Source organism: Lepus europaeus, chromosome 18 (assembly GCF_033115175.1).
Source record: "Lepus europaeus isolate LE1 chromosome 18, mLepTim1.pri, whole genome shotgun sequence".
NCBI lineage: Eukaryota > Metazoa > Chordata > Mammalia > Lagomorpha > Leporidae > Lepus > Lepus europaeus.
Window position 1 is genome coordinate 23,286,869 of NC_084844.1, and position 22,023 is coordinate 23,308,891.

The 22,023-nt window shown below is 57.2% G+C and overlaps 1 protein-coding gene across 1 annotated transcript; it reads left to right on the forward strand.

Annotated features, from left to right (window-relative positions):
• The first annotated feature begins 12,332 nt into the window (after nucleotides 1-12,332).
• Nucleotides 12,333-15,380, forward strand: EPOP (elongin BC and polycomb repressive complex 2 associated protein). Its single transcript, XM_062216158.1, has one exon. The coding sequence runs from the start codon at nucleotides 12,766-12,768 to the stop codon at nucleotides 13,900-13,902; it is 1,137 nt and encodes a 378-aa protein (XP_062072142.1). The 5' UTR covers nucleotides 12,333-12,765; the 3' UTR covers nucleotides 13,903-15,380.
• Nucleotides 15,381-22,023: the final 6,643 nt, after the last annotated feature.

Below are 22,023 nucleotides of genomic sequence, written 5' to 3' on the forward strand. Positions count from 1 at the left end.
GACCCCGATGAAACTTCTGGCTCCTGGCTTTGGCCTGGCCCAGCCCTGGCTGTTGAGGCCATTTGAGGAATGAACCAGCAGATGGAAGATCTCTCTTTCTGTCTCTTCCTCTCTCTGTCACTCTGCCTTTCAAATAAGTACATAAGGACATTTTTTTAAGATTTATTTATTTGAAAGGCAGAATGACGGGGGCGGGAGAGATGTATCTTCCATCAGTTGGTTCACTCCCTATGGCCACAAGGGCAAGGGCTGGGTCAGGTCAAAGCCAGGAGCCAGGAGCTTCCTCCAGGTCTCCCACATGGGTGCAGGGGCCCAAAGACTTGAGCCATCCTCTGCTGCTTTCCCAGGCGCGTTAGCAAGGAGCTGGATCAGAAGTGGAGCAGCCGGGACTCAAACCAGCAACCATATGGGATGCCGGTATTACATTATACCACAACATTGGCCCATAAATAAATATTTTAAAATTGATTCACTCCCCAAATCTTCAGGAACTCAATCCAGGTCTCCCTCTTGGTTGACAGGAATCCAACAACTTGACCCATCACTGCTGCTTCCTAGGGTCTGCTTTAGCAAGGAGTCAGAGCCAGGAATCTCAGATGGGATGAAGGCATCTTAGCCAGGAGGCCCACCCCCCATTGCTTGTGCTCCCGACCTTGACCTGGGCGCCTGTGACCTGGCCCTGACCTCTCTCCATCCCTGACCTCCTTCCCTGGGTCTCCCCAGATCACACCTTGAGTCAGAAACTCAACTCCACCTCTCCCACCCGAGTCGCACCCTCCCTCCCGTAGGTCCCCAGCTCTGCGCACAGTCCATCCCCTGAACCAGTCGCTACGTCCTGCACTCTCCGCCTTCTTCATTCTACAAGTGCCCCCGCATCCTGAACACGGCCCCGCCTAGCATCCCTCCCATCCGCTGCAGAACCTGCCACGTCCTCCTCTCTACGTCTGTCCACGCACTGCTCCTGGGAGCCGGTCTCTGGGCCACACTCCCGCCCAGTGGTGACTGGGGGGGGGGACCCAGCCCACGCGCCAGCCCCAAGGCCAGCTCTGGCTGGGCGTGGGGCCAGGTCAGTACCCCCTGGCCTCGGAGTCCACACCACGCCAGGTTCCGCCGGCCTGCAGCCCCCGCAGAAAGCAGGCCTGCTCGGGATGAATGGGAGAGTGTCTTTGCTTTGAATGAAGTGCCAGGGAGAGAGAATTCACGCTAATTATTGAGCCGTGCCGGAAGCCAAATCCTAGACATTGTCATGCTCTAAACACCATTGCTCCCGAGAGCGGTCTGGAGACCTCTGGGCAGCTGGGAGCCGGAGCTCATTATCCGACCCTCCAGCTACTGCGTCCCCTCCTCGTACCAGCCGGGCCCCAGCCAGGGCTGGCAGGTGCCGAGGGTTCTCCCTCCTGTGGCCCCACTGCCTGATTCTCTGCCCCGTCTCCTTGGTCAGAGCCTCCACTTTGCATCTCTAGAATTTTCTATGAGACACAGCTGAGGATTCACTAAGATCAAGGATGCCAACCCCTGCAGAGCTATGCATCTAGGAAATGCTGGTTCCCACGCCCTTCCCTCCCCCGCACCTTCCCTACTGAGACTGACCACGTGACTTCCCCTGCGTCAAAGTGGTCCTAACTGTCCATCCTACAGGAGCAAATCCAAATATCTAAATAAATATTTTTTCTTCCTTTCTAAAAAATTTATTTGAAAGGCAGAATAACAGAGAGAGAGAGGTCTTCCATCCGCTGATTCATTCCCCCAGATGGCCACAATGGCCAGAGCTGGGCCAGGCTGAAGCCAGGATACAGGGACTCCATCCGGGTCTCCCACGTGGGTGCAGGGGTCCAAGCACTTGGGCCATCTTCTGCTGCTTTCTCAGATGCATTAGCAAGCAGGGAGCTGACCCCCAAATCCAAATTTCTTATCAAACCATCGGGCTGTTGGAGTTCTGCCCACCATCCTCTCTCCTGTTCATCATTCCTTGAATAATAGCGCAATCATTCCAAGGTTTCACCCTGCAGAATACTCGCTGGCCCTCAAGGAGCTACAGCTTCCCCAGTAGGAGGTTCTGCAGTCGCCGGTGGGCTCCACCAGTGCCAGGCGTGTCCCCTCCGTGCCGTCGCAGCCACCCCACCTAGAGTGGTGTGCAGAGTTCTCCACCTGAAGTTAATCAAGTCTGTAGGTCTAATTTCCAGTTTACAGGAAATATGGGATAAACAACACCATGAGGAAGCAATCAGAGAAATCTAGACGGTGGGACACGATGTCTGTAATTTAAACACTTTGGTAATTCAACAAGTCAGTGGCACGGGGGGAGAAAAGTTATTGGAGATTTAAATGAGACTTAGGAGACCCAGTCGACTGCAATGTACAAGCCTTATTTAGCTTCCCGGGGGAACAGACCAAACGCAAAAAAAGCATTTTAGGGGAACACGTGAGCAAATGTGAATGTGGGCAGGACATTCCTTGATACTGAGGAATGACTGTTAGTTTTGTAAGCGGTGGTCATACTAAACAGCAGGAAAAGTCCCTGAAGCATTTAGAGTAAATTGCGACACAAACTCTAAATCACTTTAAAGTATTTCAGCAAGAATACTAAGATGCTGATTGTTAGATCCAGTTGATAGGTGTGTTGGGGTTCCCTTCACTCTGCCTTTTTAGATGATAAAGTGTGCCTACAGAGCATGGCACTGTGGCTAAGCTGCGGTTGCAATGTTGCACTTCCACATCAGAGCCCTGGCTTAGGGTCCCGGCTGCTCTGAGCGTCCCATCCCCTTCCCTGCTAACCCACCTGGGAAGGCAGTGGACAATGGCTCAAGTGTGGGACCCCTGCCACCCATGTGGGAGACCTGGATGGAATTCCTGGCTCCTGGCTTCTGCCTGGCCCAGCTCTGGCTGTTATATCCATTTGAGGAGTGAGCCAGCAGATGGATGACTCTCTCTCTCTCTCTCTCTCTCTCTCTCTGCTTTTCAAATAACAACTAAATAAATCTTAAAAAAAAAAAAAAAGTCTGTGGGCTGGGTGTTTGGCCTAACAGTTTAGACTCCGGTTGGACAAAGCCTGGCCCAGCTCTTCACTCCAATTTCCTGCCAATGCAGACTCTGGGAGGCAGCAGGAATGCTCCAGAGAGCAGGTCCCCCCAGCCACGTGGGAGAGCTGGACTGAGTTTCCAGCTCCCAGCCTTGGCCACCTGGCTGTTGAGAGTGTTTGGGAGTAAACCAGACTCTGTTTCTCTCTGCCTATTTATCTGTCTGTCTATGCCTCTCAAATGAAAAAGAAAACTATATAATAAAGAGTTTTTAAAAATCTCCCTGAGCAGCCAGCGTTGTGGCACAGCACCTTAGGCAGCTTCTTGCAACACCAGCATCCTGCAGTGGAGCCTGGCTCGAGTCCTGCCTTCTCTGCTTCCATCCAGCTCCCTGCTAATGCACCTGGGAAGGCAGCAGATGGTGGGCCCCTGCACCCACGTGGGAGACCTGGATGGAGCTCCTGGCTCCTGGCTTCAGCCTGGCCTTGGATGTTGAAGCCATTTGGGGAATGAACCAGCAGATGGAAGATTGTTCTCTCTCTCTTTCTCTCCCTCTCTTGCTGTCATTCTGTCTTTCAAATTAATAAAAGAAATCTTTGAAAAATTTAAAAAATGTATTTGAAGGGCTGGCATTTGACATAGCAGTTAAGATGTTGCTTGGGATGCCTGCATCGGATACTACAGGAGTGCCTGGTTCAAGTTCGTCCCTGCCACCCACATGCCACTCATGCCCCATGCCATCCAAATGGCCACAACAGCCAGGTCTCAGCCAGGCCCAAGCCAGGAGCTAGGAACGCCGTGTGGGACTCCTACATGTGTGGCAGGGGCCCAAGTACTTGGCCATGCACCTTCCCAGGTGCATTAGCAGGGAGCTGGATCAGAAACAGGGTATCCAGGACTCAAACTGGAGCACCAGTTTGGGATGCCAGGGTCCCAAGCAGCGTTTTACCCAACCCCTTGCAACACAACAGCAGTCCTGCAAATAAACATTAACTTTTTTTTTTTTTTTTTTTTTTTTTTTTTTTTTTGGACAGGCAGAGTGGATAGTGACAGAAGAGAGAGACAGAGAGAAAAGTCTTCCTTTTTGCCGTTGGTTCACCCTCCAATGGCCACCGCGGCCAGCGCGCTGTGGCCGGCGCACCCTGCTGATCCCAAGGCAGGAGCCAGGTGCTTCTCCTGGTCTCCCATGGGGTGCAGGGCCCAAGCACTTGGGCCATCCTCCACTGCACTCCCGGGCCATAGCAGAGAGCTGGCCTGGAAGAGGGGCAACCGGGACAGAACCCGGTGCCCCAGCGCTGCAAGGCAGAGGATTAGCCTGTTGAGCCACGGCACTGGCCACAAATTTTTTTAATCCACTTGATCATCTTCTATGCGCCAGTCACCAAGCTAAGGCAAAATTCTCAGTGGTCCCTATCCCCATGAGACAGACTGAGGTAGGGAAGGGGTGGGTGGACAGATCATCACAGTAACCAACCAACAGCGAGCGGTGGGGGGCCAGGCTCCGGGAGGAAGCAGGCCTGGCTCTGGAGCTCCGGCGGGGCTGACCTGGGCAGTCTCCCAGGAAGGGTGACCCAGTGCGGCTGCAAACAGGAGCTGGTGCCCGCCAGGAGGCAGGTGCTGATGGGAGGGGGGAGGAGGAGGGGGAGGAGGCCTGGTGGGGCTGTCAGCCTCAGGTAACCTCACCTGGGAGCAAGCGCAGACTTCAGGTCTTTATCCCGAGAGCAAGGGGAGACCGTGCAGGGGTCTTGAGTCAACGCTCAGCATTGTCCACCTTGCAGCTCTGGGTGTGAGACCTGCGGGACTGTCTCAGGGTGGCGCCATGACCCAGATGATGCTTCTCTGCGGAAGTGGGAGAATTCCCACCCCCTGCCCCGGCAGCACAGGGACCTGGACACGGGTGGTTTGGGACAGGCTGAGTCTGAGGGACCCTGGAGGTGCTGCTGTAGGGAGCTGCGGGCGTCTGGGTCAGAGCTGGCGGGGAGGGGCTGGCTGAGCCCTGGGGGACCCGTGGTCATTGCAGAGTGGGGCGAGAGGAGAGGGGAGAATGAGCCTGCACTGGAGACCCAGAGGGAGCCACAGCAAGGCAGCTGACAGCGGACGAGCGCAGTGCCCAGAGCTTCTAGAAAGAAGTGGTCAGCCCCATGGCGGGAGCCTGTGTCGAGAGCCCACTGGCTTGGAGGCGACAGAGGCCCTGGGGCCTCAGCACGAGCTATTTCAGTGGCGGCTGGGGGTGGAAGCAGATGGAAGTGGGTTGAGAAGTAAGTGGGAAGTGAGAACAGCAAGACAGAGGGTGTAGACAGCTGTCTGCTGTGATGGGGAGAGGGATGGGGCGGGAGTCTCCGGGGTCAAGGGGAGAGTCGCTGGCTGTGTGACAGGTGAGTGACAGGGAGGGCAGAGGGCAGGGACCAAACCCAGGCCCCCTCAATCTATCAGGAGGGCCTGGTGTTGATGGGGGGTGGCTGGTGGCCCGCGGACAGGCACTGGCTTGCCCATTCCTGGCCTCTGCTGGTTCCTCGATTGGAACCCTTCCCTCATGCCTCCTTCTCGGGAAGACGCTGCCTTCCACAACGGCCAGGCCTCCTGTAAGCTGGCCGTGGTCATCGCTTTATTGCTTCTTCTCGAATTAGCCTGTAATGCCCACCTTCCGCCACCAGGGTGCGTCTTGTCGCCTCCGAATCCCCGGGGCCAGGCACACAGGGCTTGCTCCCTGGTCGCGGCTCAGTGACCAGGAGTAGATGGAGGACCCTGCTGTGGACACCTGGGGAAGCAGAGCCCGAGGAGGGCAGCCAGGAATACATCCTGGGGCAATGGGGAGCAGGGACGGGGAAGAGAGGAAACAGAAGAAAAGGGAGAGGGCCGCCTAAGCGACGACGAGAGCTCGGACACGCCGTCTTTCTCACTGGATGCTCGCCCCGTTGCTACCCTGTGGATGGCTTGGCTCCCCCAGTTTACCTGAGTGGAAACTCCGCGAAGGGACGAAGAGGAGTGTCTGCCTTGCACAGGGCCGTGCCTCCAGGGCAAGAATCCCTCTGGTACGTAGGATCCCCTAGAATGCCCAGTTAAACTGGACTTACAGAAAATAATACAGCACGGAAAATGCTTACTTATTTGCATCCACTTGAAAGGCAGGGCGACACAGGGAGGTCTCCATCTGCTGGTTCACTCTCCAAATGCCTACAGCAGCCAGGGCTGGGCCATGCCAAAGCCAGGAGCCTGGACCTCAGAGTCTCCATGTGGGTGGCAGGGGCCCAAGCACTTGTGCCGTCCTCTGCTGCCTTCCAGGATGCATGAGCAGGGAGCTGGAGTGGAAGTGGAGCAGCTGGGACTTGAGCCAGTGCTCTGATATGGGATGTGGTTGTCCCAAGAGGCGATTTATCCTGCTCTTCCACAAACCCAGTCCCATAAATCACTTTTTTTGGGATACAAGTATTTTTGTATTTTTTTTCTTGTGCTCCATTTGGCAATCCTATATATAGCAGGCACTCATTAAATATGTTGAGTAAACACTGCTTAACTAAATGACACCATGGGGATGCACTGGAGAACAATCTAGTACCTTCGATAAATAAGTTGCAAGGGGAAAATAAAAAGAGGTAAAGCAGGAACTTATGGATGAAAAGAGTTAAGTGACACATGAATCATTTGAAATCCTTCTTTGGATCCTAATTCAAATAAGCTAAACAAATTGCAAAGAAATTAGAAATCTGAGGGGCCAGCACTGTGGTGTAGTGGGTAAAGCTGCCACCTGCACCTGGGAAAGCAGTAGAAGATGGCTCAAGTCCCTGGGCCCCTACACCCATGTGGGAAACCCAGAAGAAGCTCCTGGGTCCTGGCTTTAGCTTGGCCCAGCTCCGGCTGTTGTGGCCATCTGGGGTGTGAACCAGTGGATGGAAGATCTCTCTGTCTTTCTCTCTTTCTGTTAACTCTCCCTTTCTTTTTTTTTTTTTTTCTTTTTTTTTTTTTTTTTTTGACAGGCAGAGTGGATAGTGAGAGAGAGAGACAGAGAGAAAGGTCTTCCTTTGCCGTTGGTTCACCCTCCAATGCCCACTGCGGCTGGTGCATTGTGCTGATCCAAAGCCAGGAGCCAGGTTCTTTTCCTGGTCTCCCATGCGGGTGCAGGGCCCAAGGACTTGGGCCATCCTCCACTGCCTTCCCGGGCCATAGCAGAGAGCTGGCCTGGAAGAGGGGCAACCGGGATAGAATCCGGCGCCCCAACTGGGACTAGAACCCGGTGTGCCGGCGCCGCAAGGCGGAGGATTAGCCTGTTGAGCCATGGCGCCGGCCAACTCTCCCTTTCAAGTAAGTAAAAATAAATCTTTTTTTTTTTAAATTTGAATACTCTTTATTTGATGATGCTAAAGGATGAGTGATCTCTTTCCTTCTTTTTAGGTTTGATAATAATGTTGGTTTATGTTTACTTTTTTAAAGATTTATGTATTGGGGCCGGCGCTGTGGCATATTGGATAAAGCTGCTGCCTGCTGTGTTGGCATCCCATGTGGGTGCCGGAAGGAGTTTCGGCTTCTCCACTTCCGATCCAGCTTCCTGCTGACATGCCTGGGAAAGCAGCGGAAACCCTTGGGCCCCTGTACCCAAGTAGGGGACCTGGAAGAAGCTCTTGGCTTCTGGCTTCTGATCGGCCCTGCTCTGGCCATTGTGGCCATTTGGGGAGTGAACCAGCGAATGGAAGACCTCTCTGTCTCTCCTTCTCTCTATATAACCCTGCCTTCCAAATAGATAAATAAATCTTTTTTAAAAATGTGCATTTGGAGGCTGGCACTAGGGCGTAGTAGGCTAAGCCTCCTCCTGTGTCGCCGGCATCCCATATGGGTGCTGGTTCCTGTCCCTGCTGCTCCTCTTCTGATCCAGCTCCCTGCTATGGCCTGGGAAGGGAGTGGAGGATGGCCCAAGTGCTTGGGTCCCTGCACCCATGTGGGGAACCCAAAGGAAGTTCCTGGCACCTGGCTTCAGACCAGCTCAACTCTGGCAGTTGTGGCCATCTGGGGAGTGAACCAGCGGATAGAAGATCTTTCTGTTTCTCCCTCCCTCTGTAACTCTACCTCTCAAGTAAGTAAACAAATCTTTTTAAAAATATGCATTTTATTGTATGTAAATCACACTTTGGTAAAGGTGAATTTTTAAGTGGGGGTAGAGGAGGAAGTGGGGGGTCAGAATGGAACAACCTTGGCCCTGAGTTGATAAGGGATGGGGGGGGGGGCGTTAGGTATGCAGAGGTTCCTTCTACTCCTCTGTTTGCTTTTGTATGGGTCTGAAACTTTCCGTAAACAAGGGAAGATGCTATTCCTGATTTCCAGATGATAAAGCCAGAGCTCTGAGAGGTAAGAGCCAGCAGCCAAAGCCACGGAGCTGGGCAGATGATGAAGCTGCACCGTGAACAGAATGTTCCAGACCTGAGCCTGGTGCGCAAGTGCGTGGCTTTATGCCGGGCGGGGCGGGGGGGGGGGGGCTCAGCGTACTCTGGAGCAGGAAGGGCTTCCCTCCTAGTCCGTTATGGTCACCAACGTGGGTCTCGTGCTGCCACTTGCTAGCCATCTAACTTGGGCAACATCTTAACTTCTTTTTTATTTTGAGAGAATGTTCCAGAATAGCATTTTTTTAAAGGTTTATTTCTTTACTCATTCCAATGGCAGAGTGGCAGAGAGAGGGGGAGAGAGATTTCTTCTATTCGCTGGTTCACTCTTCAAATGGCCACAACAGCCAGGGCTGGGCCAGGCTGAAGCTGGGAGCCTCCCGTGTGGGTGACAGGAATTCAAGGACTTGGGCCGTCACCTGCTGCTCTCCAGGAACATTAGCAGGGAGGTGGATGGGAAGCAGAGTAGCCGGGACTCCAACCAGCCGCACTCTGCTATAGCACCCGGTGCGGGCATCGCAAGCTGTGGCTTAACTCACTATTGTGCAACACCTGCCCCCCCCCCCCATGTCATTTATAACATCGACAATAATAGGAATATACAATGGTACAGCCAGTTTGGAAAACAACTTGGCAGCTTTTTAGAAAGTTAAACGTGAGAGTACTGGGGCCTATGCTGTGGTACAGTGGGTTAAGCCACCGCTTGTGACCTGTATCTCAGTACTGGCTCCACTTCCAATCCATCTCCCTGCTAATGCACCTGGGAAGGCAGTGGAGGATGGTCCAAGTCCCTGGGCCCCTGCCACCCACATGGGAGACCCAGGTAGAATTTCTGGCTTTGGCCTGCCCCAGCCTTGTCTATTGCAGCCATTTGGGGAATGAACCAGCAGATAGAAGATCTCTCTCTCTCTCTCTCTCTCTCTCTCTCTGTAACTTTACCTTTCAAATAAAATAAAATAAAACAAATCTTTAAATAAACAAATAAATCAATATTTGGAAAAGAAATGAACCAGCAGATGAAGGATATCTCTTTCTCCTTCTCTCTCTGTCACTCTACCTTTCAAATAAATAAATAAATCTTTTTTTAAAAAAATACAACATATGTCCTAGAAAATTAAACTGCCTACTTAGGATACATGAGAAAAATGTCCACTAAAAGGACTTAATATATGCTAATGTTCATAACAGTATTGCTGTTATGTAATGTTATGTAAAAATATGTTATGTAAAAAACACTTAATATATGCTAATGTCCATAACAGTATTACTCATAATAACCAAAAAGTGAAACCACCCAAATTGGATTGGATAAACAAAACGTGGTGTATCAAATGAGACGACTGACATGCTATGGCACAGATACACCTTTCCAAAAAGAGATTTATTTATGGTGCTGGTGCTGTGGAGTAGCAGGTTAAGCCTATGCCTTCGAAGCTAGCATGTCACATGGGCGCTGGTTAGAGACCTGGCTGCTCCACTTCCAATCCAGCTTCCTGCTGTTTGGCCTAGGAAAGCAGCTGAGGATGGCCCGAGTGCTTGGGCCCCTGCATCCACATGGGAGACCCGGAGGAAGCTCCTGGCTCCTGGTTTTGGCTTGGCCCTGCCCAGGCCTTTGCGGCCACTTGGGGAGGAACCAGCAGATTGAAGACTTCTTCTTTTCTCTCCCTCTGTAACTCTGCCTTTCAAATGAATAAATCTTAGGGAAAAAATTTACAAGCCATTGAACCAGACACTTAAAATGGGCTGTGTATGGCAGTCCCGATTTCGCACAGCTGTGGTGGGGTTGGAGTGATAGCTCTGAAAACAGAGATGGCTACCAAAGTGATCGCAGGGCTGGACATCTGGGGTGCAATGCCCTGGGGTGCTTCCTACTGGGTCCCCTGCCCCACAAGGATTAAAGAAGGGCGAGGGCCCTAGGGTCCCTCCTGCCCCTTAAACGGGAGGCGTCAGATGGCACCCATGATTTCTGCTAGGGTGGGGCGGGGCAGGTTGCTGAGAAGGGCATATGCCCCTCCTCCTAGGTTGAGAACGGGGTCGAGCTCCCTCTACTGTATGTGGTGGGAACTGCAGCAGGAAGGCTGCTCTGGGGAGCGGTGGTGACTCACATGTTGGTGAAACCCTCACAGTGTTGCCGGGGAGGCCACCGTGGTCCCCTTCTCGCTGACGGGGACACTGAGGCCCAGAGTGTCCAAGAGGTCTGCTCAGGGTTGCACAGGTGGCACCTGAGTCCAAGTCTCGTGAAAAGGGTGGCTCGATGCCCCGGCTGGTCCAGCTGGAGAGGTACTCACAGGAACCCCTCCTACTGCTACCGTGCCCCCCGGCCCCCGCTGCGTTCTGGGGGTGCTGATTGGAGGCCTGGAAGACAGGCAGGTGGAGGTGGGGAGGGTGCCTCCTCCAGGGAGGGGCTCTCCACATTAAGGACCCTTCAGGAGGGCCTCTGAATTCAGCGTAGGGGTGGGGCTGGCTCTGCCTGGTTAGGTAACAGCCTCTCACTTATTCCGACTGGAAAATCTTCGACGGTGCCGTCTCCTTGCATCAACACTGTCCTGGACTTGGGAACCCAAACAGGGAAGCAACCTCCCAGTGCGGGTCCCTGCAGCTGGGACCCAAGCCCCCTGCCAGGTGCTGGAGTCCAGCGGTACTGACATGGAGGGCCCTCTGTCCCACTGCAAAAGGAAACTGGCACCCCTGTCTGTCCCCTCCCCCCACCCAGGCAGCCATGAATGTCCTTGTCCTTTGGGGGGTGTGAGTGTGGACCGAGGTCAGGGCCCTCGGGGCACTCAGGAGAGGTCCAGACCCAGGAGAGGCCCCTGAGGCCAGCTGCCCTGGAGGGTTCTCCTGCAGATGACCTTAGGGCTGTTGAGACCAACAAAGCATCCACACCCTCCAAGACCCGCCTCAGGGGGTTTTACCTCTGGCCTGGAAAGGGGAGGCCTGCCCTCCTGGCCTTTCTTCCCCCTTGCTAAGTGAATATCTGCAGACAATGGGAACATTATCTCTGCTGGGACGGTCAGGGTGCCCTTAGGGAACCTTCCCTTGTCCCGGCATCCCCACCCACCTTCCACCCTCCCTCATTCCAGCCCCCAAACCCATCGTATTTCTACAGTTGAGAAGCAGCCATACTCCAACCCCTCATTTTTTTCAAGAAAGAAGCAGCCTGGGGATTTATTTACCCACAAATGTTTCTCGAGCACCTACAGTGGCCGAGACAGAAGCTGAGACCCTTACTGTGAGCCTGGGGGAGGAAGCTGCATCAGAGTTTTCCCGGAGGTGTGTGTGTGTGTTCTTTGCTGTATTCTTACCAAGGGACAGCCAGGGTCTGTGTAGACCCTTTAGCCGCTTCAGTCCACCTTACGGTCTCGGGCCTCAGAGGCGGGGTCGGGTAGAGACAGAGGGCAGGTACATGGCAAAGCCTATGCCTCGTCTTCGTGGGTCTAGTGACACTCCCTCCCCCCCAAATTTACTTTTCCTTTGTTCGCCTAGCGCACACTCGTGAAATCCCCAAATCCTCACTCTAGGAACAGCCCTTCCAGCTCCCGGTGTGCGGAGGCCGGGCGGCTTCCTGCCCGCAGGGGTCCTCGCCCCGCGCACCGCCGCCGCCTCGGTTCACTTTCCGGGACCCCCCCCCCCAAGGTCGGAGCCCGGAGGAACAGCATTCCCATTTCACGGATGTAAAAGGCGCCGCCCGGGACGCCGCCGGGCCACGTGCGGCCGTGCCCACCCGCGCCCGCTGCCCGCTCCGCCGGCTCCCAGCCGCCGCCGCGCCGGGTCCACGTGTTTGTGTCTGTGTGCGGAATGGGGACGGGGGCGGTGCCGCCGGAGGGGTGGGGTCGGCGTGCGCGTCACGGGCCGTGCGGCCCAATCAGCGGCGCGCTCGCGGCGCCGGCGCTGGTATTGGGGCAGCGAGGGGGCAGTTCTCTATAACGCGGTCTCCGGGAGCCAGCGGGGAAGAAAGAAGCCGAGCGGGCGGAAGGCGCCCTCCCCGCCGCCTGGGCCCGGGCACCGGGCGCCGGGGTCGGGGTCCTTCCCGCCTCCCGCGGCCGCCGGCCGCTTTGTTCGCCCCGCCTCTGCGCTTCGGGCGAGTGGAGAGGGGCTCCCGCCAAGGCTGCGCAGAGGACGCGGCGGCAGGAAGGGCAGCCGACCGCGCCGGGACTCGCGGGGGGACCCAGGAGTCCGGCCGCCGGGAGGGCCGCGTGACGGGATCGAGGAGGGAGCCGGAGCTCCGCGGCCCCGGGCTCGCGGGCCGGGGGCGCCCGTGAGCAGAGACCTCCCCGTCCAGGGGGGGCGATGTTCGCCACGCCCGTGGGCTCTCCGGGCAGCCGAGGCATCCCGCCGCTGGGACCGGGGCCCCCTCAGCGGGCACCTCTCCAGGCTGCTCCATGGAGACTCTGTGCACCCCTCCCCGCCTGGCAGTGCCGGCGTCCCCACGAGGGTCGCCCTGCTCCCCCGCACCCCGGAAGCCGCGTCGGGGGACCCAGGAGTTCTCTCCGCTGTGCCTGCGTGCCCTTGCCTTCTGCGCCCTTGCCAAGCCCCGGGCACCCTCTCAGGGCCCGGGGCCTGGGGAGCCGCCGCCGCCGCCGCCGCGAGCACCGGTACTGCTGGGCCCTCGCGCCCGGCTCTGCACCGGCGGCCGGGCCCCGGAGGGCCTGAAGCACCTCGGGGGACAGGCCGGGCGGGCCGGCCAGGATGCCGACGACGCCGTGTGCCCGGGCGGCGGAGAGGAGGAAGAGGGCGGAGGCAGTTTCCCGCACTTCGCCGCTCGCTCCTGCGCACCTCCGGGCCGCTGCCCTGCGCCCCGGCGCCCTCGGGAGTCTCCGACCGGCTCCGCCTCGGCCCCGCCTCGGCCAGCCTCGGCTCTCGAGTCCCAGCCGGGCCCAGCAGCCAGCCCGCCTCCGGAGCGCGGTTCCCGGCCGCCGCCGCCGCCGCCACCTGCGGGCCCCTCTGCCGAGCCCGCGGCTCTCGGGGCGGCCTCGGAGCCCGCCCAGCCGGACCGGGCCGCCGCCGTCGACGAGGAGGCCCCGCCGACCGGCCCCGAGACGACAGCCGCCGGCCCCTCGACGGCCAGCGCCGCCGCCGCCGCCGCGCCGGCCGACCTCCGGCAGGAGCATTTCGACCGCCTCATCCGCCGCTCGAAATTGTGGTGTTACGCGAAGGGCTTCGCCCTGGACACGCCGACTGTGCGCCGGGGGTCCGAGAGGCCGCCCTCCAAGGGGCCGGCGCGGGGGGCAGCCAAGAAACGCCGGCGGCCGGCGCCCCCCCAGCGCAGCGCGCAGCCCCGCCGGCCCGCGCCCACGCTGCCCACCGCCAGCACCTTCAGCCTCCTCGACTGCTTCCCCTGCCCGCCGGCCCTGGTGGTGGGCGAGGACGGAGACCTGGGGCCGGCGTCTTCGCTCCGCCTGCAGGGGAACGCCAAGCCTCCGCCTGCCCACCCGCTGTGGAGGTGGCAGGTAGGGGGCCCCGCTGTGCCCGAGCCCCCCGGCCTCAGGTCCTGGGGGATCCACGTGGAGGAGCCCTGAGCGTGGGCCGCGGGCCGAGCCTCGCCTCTTGGATTTGCCGGTCCCCTGCACGTTTCGTGGGCAAATGACCGTGATCTTCCAGCACCGGGGCCGGGATGACAGTCCCTCCCCCCCACCCTTTGCCGAGGAACCGGGGCTCAACCGAAAGAGGCCGGCGACGCAGATTCCATTCCCTCCCCCTCTCCCTCGGATCTCTGGGGGCAGGGCCTTCACCCCAGGGGTAGCAAAGGAGACCACCGCGCAAAGACCAAAAAAGAGAGGGACCTCGGTGATGGACAAACCGGTTGTTTCTGTGTCTGTGGGCGAGCCTGGGGGTGTGGGGGCTGTGGTGGGGGTGGGAAGGTGATTGGCAGCTCCCTGGGGCATCCCCCACCCCCATGGCCCAAGCCTTTAACCCTTCTCTCCCCCTCGGGCCTTCCTAGTACCTCTGGAGCCTTGAGGGGGGAGGGGCAGTTTGGGCAAAGGCAAGATTCCCCACTTCCTGCCCCATTCCTAGCCCCCCCAAGTTCAGGTGACCCCGAATTGGTGAGACCTTCAGCCCCAGACGCCAGCTTTCCCCTTTTGTCGGGTTTTGGAGTTTACCTTTGAGTTTTCTGTTTGCTTTTGGTTCCCAAGATCTGATGGGTGGGAGAGACCCTCCCTCCACCTAGAGAAATCATCCCCCAGCCCCTGTTCGATCTCCCTACGAAGAGGGGCAGGGCTGAGGAACCGGTCCTGGACCCAAAACACAGCCCTCGCCTAGGGAAAAGGCTAGAGACGTCCCAGGGAAAGTAATGGAAGGTGGAAGAAATCAATAAAATCAGACCAAACGAGTTGCCTTTCGAGGTCTCCACCGATTTTCGGCTGGGAGGGGCAGAGGTAGAGCACAGGCCCCGGTCCATTCTTTGGCCGAGCCCAGTCTCAGGCCTCTTACAGGGGGCGGACGGAAAAAGCTGCTCTTGGCCTAAGTACAGGGCCCCTGGATTTCCAGGGGGCAGAGCTGGGGTTCGAGTGGGACCTGGGCTGAGGTCCTTTCAGCTGCCCCCTCAGTGGCCGCGGCCAGGGAGCTGTCAGGGACCTGATGGATCCGAAGGGGGCAGGGCCAGGGGATTAGGGTTGGGGTCAGAGGTTCTGTTTTCCAGGCAGAGGGCAGGGACGGCCTGGCTCTCGCCCTCCAGCCGGGAGGGTACCCTCGAGTCAGATGGGGTGGCCTCGCTCCCCAGCCAGGTGCGGTCAGAGCTCCGGGGGAGTTTCCAGGTGTGCAGGGACGCTGGGCCTCCCTTCCCAGGAGGGCTGGGGCGTTCGTGACCCTTCGGCCCTCCGCACTGGTGAATGGCACCCCCTTTCCCCCCAAGATGGGGTGAGGGGGGAACGGTCCCCTCACGCGACCCTGGGGAAGGACTTGTCTCCTTTTCTGTGAAAATGCTGTGTAAAAAGTTGTTATTGTTTGCGTAGAGCAGATTCTTGAGAAAAACTGTTTGTACTTCAAAAGTTTTGTTTGCCGGAAAAGCTGTCTCCTTTGCTTTTTCTTCCCCTGGGGGTGGGGGTGGGGTGGTGGGCGTGCGGTGGGCGCTGCTCTCTCTTTCCTTAACATCTGGCCTTTATGAACCCTGCTGACCTCCCCTCCCCCTCCAGCTGTGCCCTGGGGAGGAGGAGGAGGGTGGGAGGAGGGATGAGAGAGTGTGAGAGAGTGCCTTCCCTTCTCTGCCGGGAGGGGGGGGGGATAGCTGCTTGTCCTGCCCGAAGAGGAGGAGGAAGAGGAGGAAGGCAGGCACGGGTAGGGGAGGCCCACTGGGTAGCAGGGGTGGTGTTTGCCCGGAGGAATTTTCCCAAGCTCCTTGCTTTCAGTAACCTGGTGATGTCGGGCCTCAGCCCTGCAGCCCTGGCTGGAGTGGGGGTGGGGTGGCAGGCGAAGGAGAGGGGTGGGGGTGAGCTTGAAGCTGGGGGTGCCCCCTGCTAGGGAACGGGTTAATCCCGAACCTAGGAGGGTCGGGCGGTGAGTTAAAAAACACACCTTTTGGCCATCTGGGGACTGGATCAGGTTTGACTGGAGACCCTCGGGGCAGGGCGAAGCCGAGTCAGAGAAGTCCAGGCTGCCCCGGCAAACTGCGCTGGGCTGCGCGCCCTCCGGAGGCTCCAGGAGAGAGCCCCTGGCTCACCTTTCTGGTTTCTGGTGGCCCAGGTGGCCCCCAGCTGTGAGCACAGAACCCGGCTCTCGGCCACATCTTCCTTGCCCCACTCTGTCTCTTCCGAGGGTGCCCAGCCAATCACCCTGAAGGGGCTCATCCGGGCTCCCTTGATTGAATTACATTTGCAAAGACCGGCTTTTCTCAATAAGGTCGCATTTGCAGGCTGTGGGGTCAGGGTTGGGATGTGGATATACATTTTGGGGGTTCACTGTTTAACCCGCTACAGCTTGCTAGGTTTCCTGGGAGGTCGGAAGGGGCTGTGGACCCTCCTGAGCTTGGGCCATAGCTGTCCCTGGATAGGAGCAGCCTGGGGAAAGGGGAAAATTGGACCCCGAGCCTCCCCCAGGTGGACCCCCAGGATGTCACATTCCTCCTCTCCACCAATACACGAGGGTCCCCGGAAGCTGCTCTCCCTCCCAGGAGTCCCAGGGCTCGCTCTCCAGCATCTCCTCCAGCGTTTACCAGGACCGTGGAGTCGCCAGGTCTTTGGGTCCCTAAGTTCCCTTACTGGGTTCTCTTTCCTCTCCCCCCAGCCTCTGGATTTGTGTCCTTCCTCAGGGTCTCGGTCTCTCCGCACTGCCACCCACCGCTGTCCCAGCCCCTGGCCATCTCTGCCTCCTGGGAGCCTTGGCTGTCTCCTCACCCCCTACTTCCTGCCCCCGCAGCATTTGCAGCCTGGCTTCCGCCCTCTGAGCTGCCTGTGCCAGGGTCTCCGGGGCAGCCCAACAGCAAACGCAGTGGCCACCTCTGCCCTGGCCCTGGCCTTGCACTTGGCCCGTGACACTGCTGAGCACTGACGAGGCTCTCCGGGTTCCTCCTCTTCCTCCCGCCTCTCTGGCTCCCTTCTGTCCTCAGGAAGCTGAGAGAGCAGGAAGCTGATGATCCACTTGCCCCTGCGGAGCTGGGACTCTCCCGCAGGACTGACCCTGTCGCCTCTCCCTCCCGCCCCTGCACGTGGACACTGGCCACTCCGGAGGCCAAGCGGTCCCCACCCCCATGCCCTGGATCAAGTTACAGCTCCACCTGTGTCCCACTGCCTCCCCAGGCTCACACCTTGAATTCTCGGCCGGGGTCTCCCATCTAGCCCACGGCTACCTATTTCCAGACCTCCCTCCGCTTCTCCCCTCCCCGTTCATAATCAGCCCACCACCCGGATTATGGCAGCCTGGTGGATTATGGCCTCTTTTCTGCTCCCCTCGGATCGGGCCACTTTCTTACTGAGTGAGCTCCCTGATTTCATTACATGCACCCTGCCAGGCCTTCTGTGACCGAAGCCCTCCTGTCCAGCCCTGTCGCCATTGTTTTGCTTTGAACCCTTCCCCAGCCACCCATTCCCTTCTCGACTTTTATTCTCCAAAGCTCATCTGAACCACCTCCTCTTCCATGAAGTTCTCTTTGGTTTCTCGGGCTGGATGTGGCCCCTGTCACCTCTAGACCTGCGTCATTCTTTTGTGTCTGGAGGGGAGGGACAGTGCAGTGTGGATGGAGAGTCCGGGCTTTGGAGCCCAACCCTGCCCACTCCCCTCTCTATCTGTGTGCTGGGAGAAGCTTTCATTTCTTTGCCTCGGCTGAGACATGGCAGCCACTTCCCAATCACTGCTGCAGTTGTAAACCCTTCCTAAGACAACACTGTCCAGTGCGCCAAGTCAACCTATACAGTGTTTATTTATTTAAGATGAAAGGCGAGGGTATCAATGACAAGGTTGTCATCCTTGGTGTCTATTTTTTTTTCTTGCGCCCCTCTTACAGTCATCTTGGATCTCTCACTTCATTGTTTTAGGTCCTGGATCAGTGTCCCGTACACAGAAGGAGCTAATGGACACTTGCCCCATGCACAGTGCGTTTAAGAGGCTTGTTCCTGAGAGCACGACCCAGGAGCCTGGCCAGTGGTACCGGCCAGCATGCAGTTCCCAGTCTTGTCCACTAGATGCTGCTGTCTGCCAGCACCAGAAAGGAGTCGCTGGCTGGAAACTGGTGGGTGGGGAACAGATTCGTTCTCCCAAGCCTTCGCGGGCTTCCCAGTGCTGAGGGACAGCGAAGCCCAAGGCATGGGCCCTGCACTCAGGGAACGGGAGGTCGGTGTCAGAGGCTTTCGGTGCATTCTTTTTTTTTTTTAAGATTTATTTATTTATTTGAAAGTCAGAGTTACACAGAGAGGAGAGGCAGAGAGAGGTTTTCCTTCTGATGGTTCACTCCCCAGATGGTTGCAACGGCCAGAGCTGCACCGATCCAAAGCCAGGAGCCAGGAGCTTCTTCTGGGTCTCCCATGTGGGTGCAGGGGCCCAAGCAGCATCTTCTGCTGCTTTCCCAGGCCATAGCAGAGAGCTGAATGGGAAGTGGAGCAGCTGGGACTTGAACCAGTGCCCATATGGGATGCCAGCACCTCAGGCCAGGGCGTTAACCCGCTGTGCCACAGCTCGGCCCCTCGGTGCATTCTTTTGCCTTCGTGATAATAGATGAGGAAATGGATCTCAGAGAGGCTAATGGACCTGTCTAAGGTCACACAGCCAGTGGAGGAGCAGAGTCCAGCTCTGATTGAATTGTCCCTCAGTAGTGACCGCTGCAGCGAGGGAGCCAGGCATCCTTCTAAGCCCTTTGTGCTTCGCCGCTCATTCAATCCTGAGCAGCTGTCTGAGGTGGGGACTGTTATCCCCATTTTGCTGATGTGGAAACTGAGGCCCCCAGGGTTAGTTGAGCCCTCTCAGCTGCAGAATTGTGCCTTTCAAGTCTGTGTTCCTCATGACCACACCGCTGCTCGTCTTCCCACCCAGCAGCAGCCAGTGACGGGGGGCAGGGGGAGTAGCCCCTCACCTCCCCCACCCCCTCATCGATACGGAGACCACAGAGCTCTGTGCCCAAGACACGGAGCCTGCTCCCAGTGAGGGAACAGCAGGATGTGCGCTCCCCTCTCAGGGTGTGGAGGCTCCACCCCCACGCTGGACGACTCCAGCTGCGCACCTTACCCTCTCTGGGCCTCAGCATCACCACTTCAAACCAAGGGGCTTTGACTCTCACAGGAGGCTGCTCGTCCAGGACGATCTCTTACAAAAGTATAGCACTTAAAAAAAATAGAGTCTGGGGTGGGCTGTTAGCCTAGCAGTTAAGGTTCCCCCAGCCCATGTCGGTGTGCCTGGGTTCAATTCCTGGCTCCGGCTCCTGACTGCAGCTTCCTACTAAGGGGACCCTGGGAGACTGCTGATGGCTCAAGGGAACCTGCCAGCCACGTGGGAGACCTGGATGGAGTTCCCAGCTGCAGCCATTGCACTCATCTGAGGAGTGAGCCAGTGCCTGGGAGATACACCTCCTTCGCTCTCTGTCTCTCAAATAAATTGATTTAAACAAATAGTGGAGAAGTGACTTGCCACAAAGCGCACAGGAAGTCCAGCGTGGTGAGCGTTCCCTGTGGTCTCCACCCACACAGAGAAGCATCTTTGAGCCGACTCCGGGCCATGTCCCCAGCCCGAGATGGCTGCCTCGTTGGCTCCTCTCTCACTGGACAGTCATCGGGTCTGTCTTTGGCCTTGGTAGAGACAGAATGTACCTGTCTGGGTTTGACTTTTGCTCAGCATTGTGCGTGGGGGAACTGGCGTTGTGGTGCCATGGGCTAAGCTGCCGCTGTGTCAGAGCCCTGATTCCAATCCTGGCTGCTCCACTTCTGATCTGGCTCCCCGCTGACACACTTGGGAAGGCAGCAGATGATGACTGACATGCCTAGGCCCCTGCTACCCATGTGGGAGATTTGGATGGAGCTCCAGGCTGCTGGCTGTTATGTCTTTCTGTCAGGCTGTCACAAAACACACCAAACACCGGAGTGAGGGAAAGGGTTTATTGGGGAAAACCCAGCAGACTGGAGGGAAGGGGCGAAGAGGGGAAATAGAGAGAGAAGGAGAGTATAAGAGAGAGACAGAGAGGAGAGAGAGCAGAGAGAAGAGAGACGAGAGAAGAGAGGAGGAGAGGAGAGCAGACCAGAGGAGCCAAGAGAGCCGTGTGTTCAGGAACTGGCCCTTTTAAAACTTTGCGGGAGGGTGGGCACGGAAGCAGGAGCAGTGAATCCCATTAGGATGGGGGTGGAGCTTGACACCGGTGGTTGGGCCTTGTGGCCACCTGGCTTTCAGCAATGGCTCAGAGCCAGGGCCTAGGATGTAAATCAGGGTGTAGATCGCTCCGTAGATAAGACTGTGCCAGTTTCCTAACACTGGCTTCAGCCTGGCCTGGCCCTGGCTGTTGTGACCATTTTCGGGGGGGGGGGGGGGTGAGCCAGCAGGTGGAAGGTGTGTGTGTCTGTGTGTTTGAGAGAGAGAGAGGGAGGGAGGGAGAGACTCTGCCTTTCAAATAAGTAAACATGTGTGTTTAGAATGTGCGTGTGGGGCTCACCCGTGCTGTTAGGGGAAGCAGCAGTTAACTCTCAGGGCTGTCTTCTGCTGTATTAGATGAGTGTTCCCCAGCGCGTGTTCGGTTGATGGGGCCTGGGTTGTTTCCAGGTTTTTAGCGTTATGTATAAAGCTGCTTGGCACAGTTTTAAAGGAAGAGGAAGTGAGGCGAGCTGACATTCCTAACGTGTTCACTGACCTGCGTGAGGAATGATGAAAGGCCCACGTTCGGCCTGGAGGTTAAGATGCCTGCACTCGGGCCAGCGCCGTGGCTTAACAGGCTAATCCTCCACCTTGCGGCGCCGGCACCCCGGGTTCTAGTCCCGGTCGGGGCACCGGATTCTGTCCCGGTTGCCCCTCTTCCAGGCCAGCTCTCTGCTATGGCCAGGGAGTGCAGTGGAGGATGGCCCAAGTGCTTGGGCCCTGCACCCCATGGGAGACCAGGAGAAGCACCTGGCTCCTGGCTTCAGATCAGCACAATGCGCCGGCCGCAGCGGCCATTGGAGGGTGAACCAGCGGCAAAAAGGAAGACCTTTCTCTCTGTCTCTCTCTCTCACTATCCACTCCACTCTGCCTGTCAAAAAAAAAGAAGACCTTTCTTTCTATCTTTCCCTCTCTCTGTCCTTAACTCTACCTCTCAAATAAATAAATAAAATCTTAAAAAAAAAAAAAAAATGCCCGCACTCGGGTGCCAGGTTGGATCCTGGGCTCTGGCTCCTCGGTCCAGCTTCCTGCTAATGTGGACCCTGGGAGGCAGCAGCGATGGCTCAAGTGTTTGGGATCCTGCCACCCACGTAGGAGAAGATTTATTTATTTACTTATTTGAAAGGCAACATTACAGAGAGGCAGAGAGAGAGAGAGAGATCTTCCATTCGCTGATTCACTCCCTAAACGGTTGCCATGGGCAGAGCTGGGTTGATCCGAAGCCAGGAGCCAAGAGCTTCTTCCGAGGCTCCCATGTGGGCACAGGGGCCCAAGCACTTGGGCCATCTTCCACTGCTTTCCCAGGCCATAGCAGAGAGCTGGATTGGAAATGGAGCAGCCGGGACTTGAACCAGCGCCCATTTGGGATGCCGGCACTGCAGGCGGTGGCTTTACTAGGTATGCCACAGTGCTGGCCCCTGACTGTGCTTTTTACAGTTCTATAATTTTGAAATAAATTGTGTGTTTGGGGCTGGCGCTGTGGTGCAGTGGGTTAATGCCCTGGCCTGAAGCGCCGGCATCCCATATGAGTGCTGGTTCTAGTCCTGGCTGCTCCACTTCCGATCCAGCTCTCTGCTATGGCCTGGGAAAGCAGTAGAAGATGGCCCAAGTCCTTGGGCCCCTGCACCTGTGTGGGAGACCTGGAAGAAGCTTCTGACTCCTGGCTTTGGATTGGCGCAGTTCCGGCTGTTGCAGCCATCTGGGGAGTGAACCAGCGGATGGAAGACCTCTCTCTCTGCCTCTCCTCTCTCTGTGTAACTCTGACTTTCAAATAAATAAATAAATCTTAAAAAAAAAAAAAGAAAGAAATTGCGTGGGAGACCTGGGTGGTGCTCCTGACTTCAGCCTTGCCCCAGCCCTGGCTGCTGTGGGCACTTGGG

Coding starts and splice junctions, on each gene's coding strand:
- EPOP (XM_062216158.1), top strand. CDS start 12,766: ATGGAGACTCTGTGCACCCCTCCCCGCCTGGCAGTGCCGGCGTCCCCA.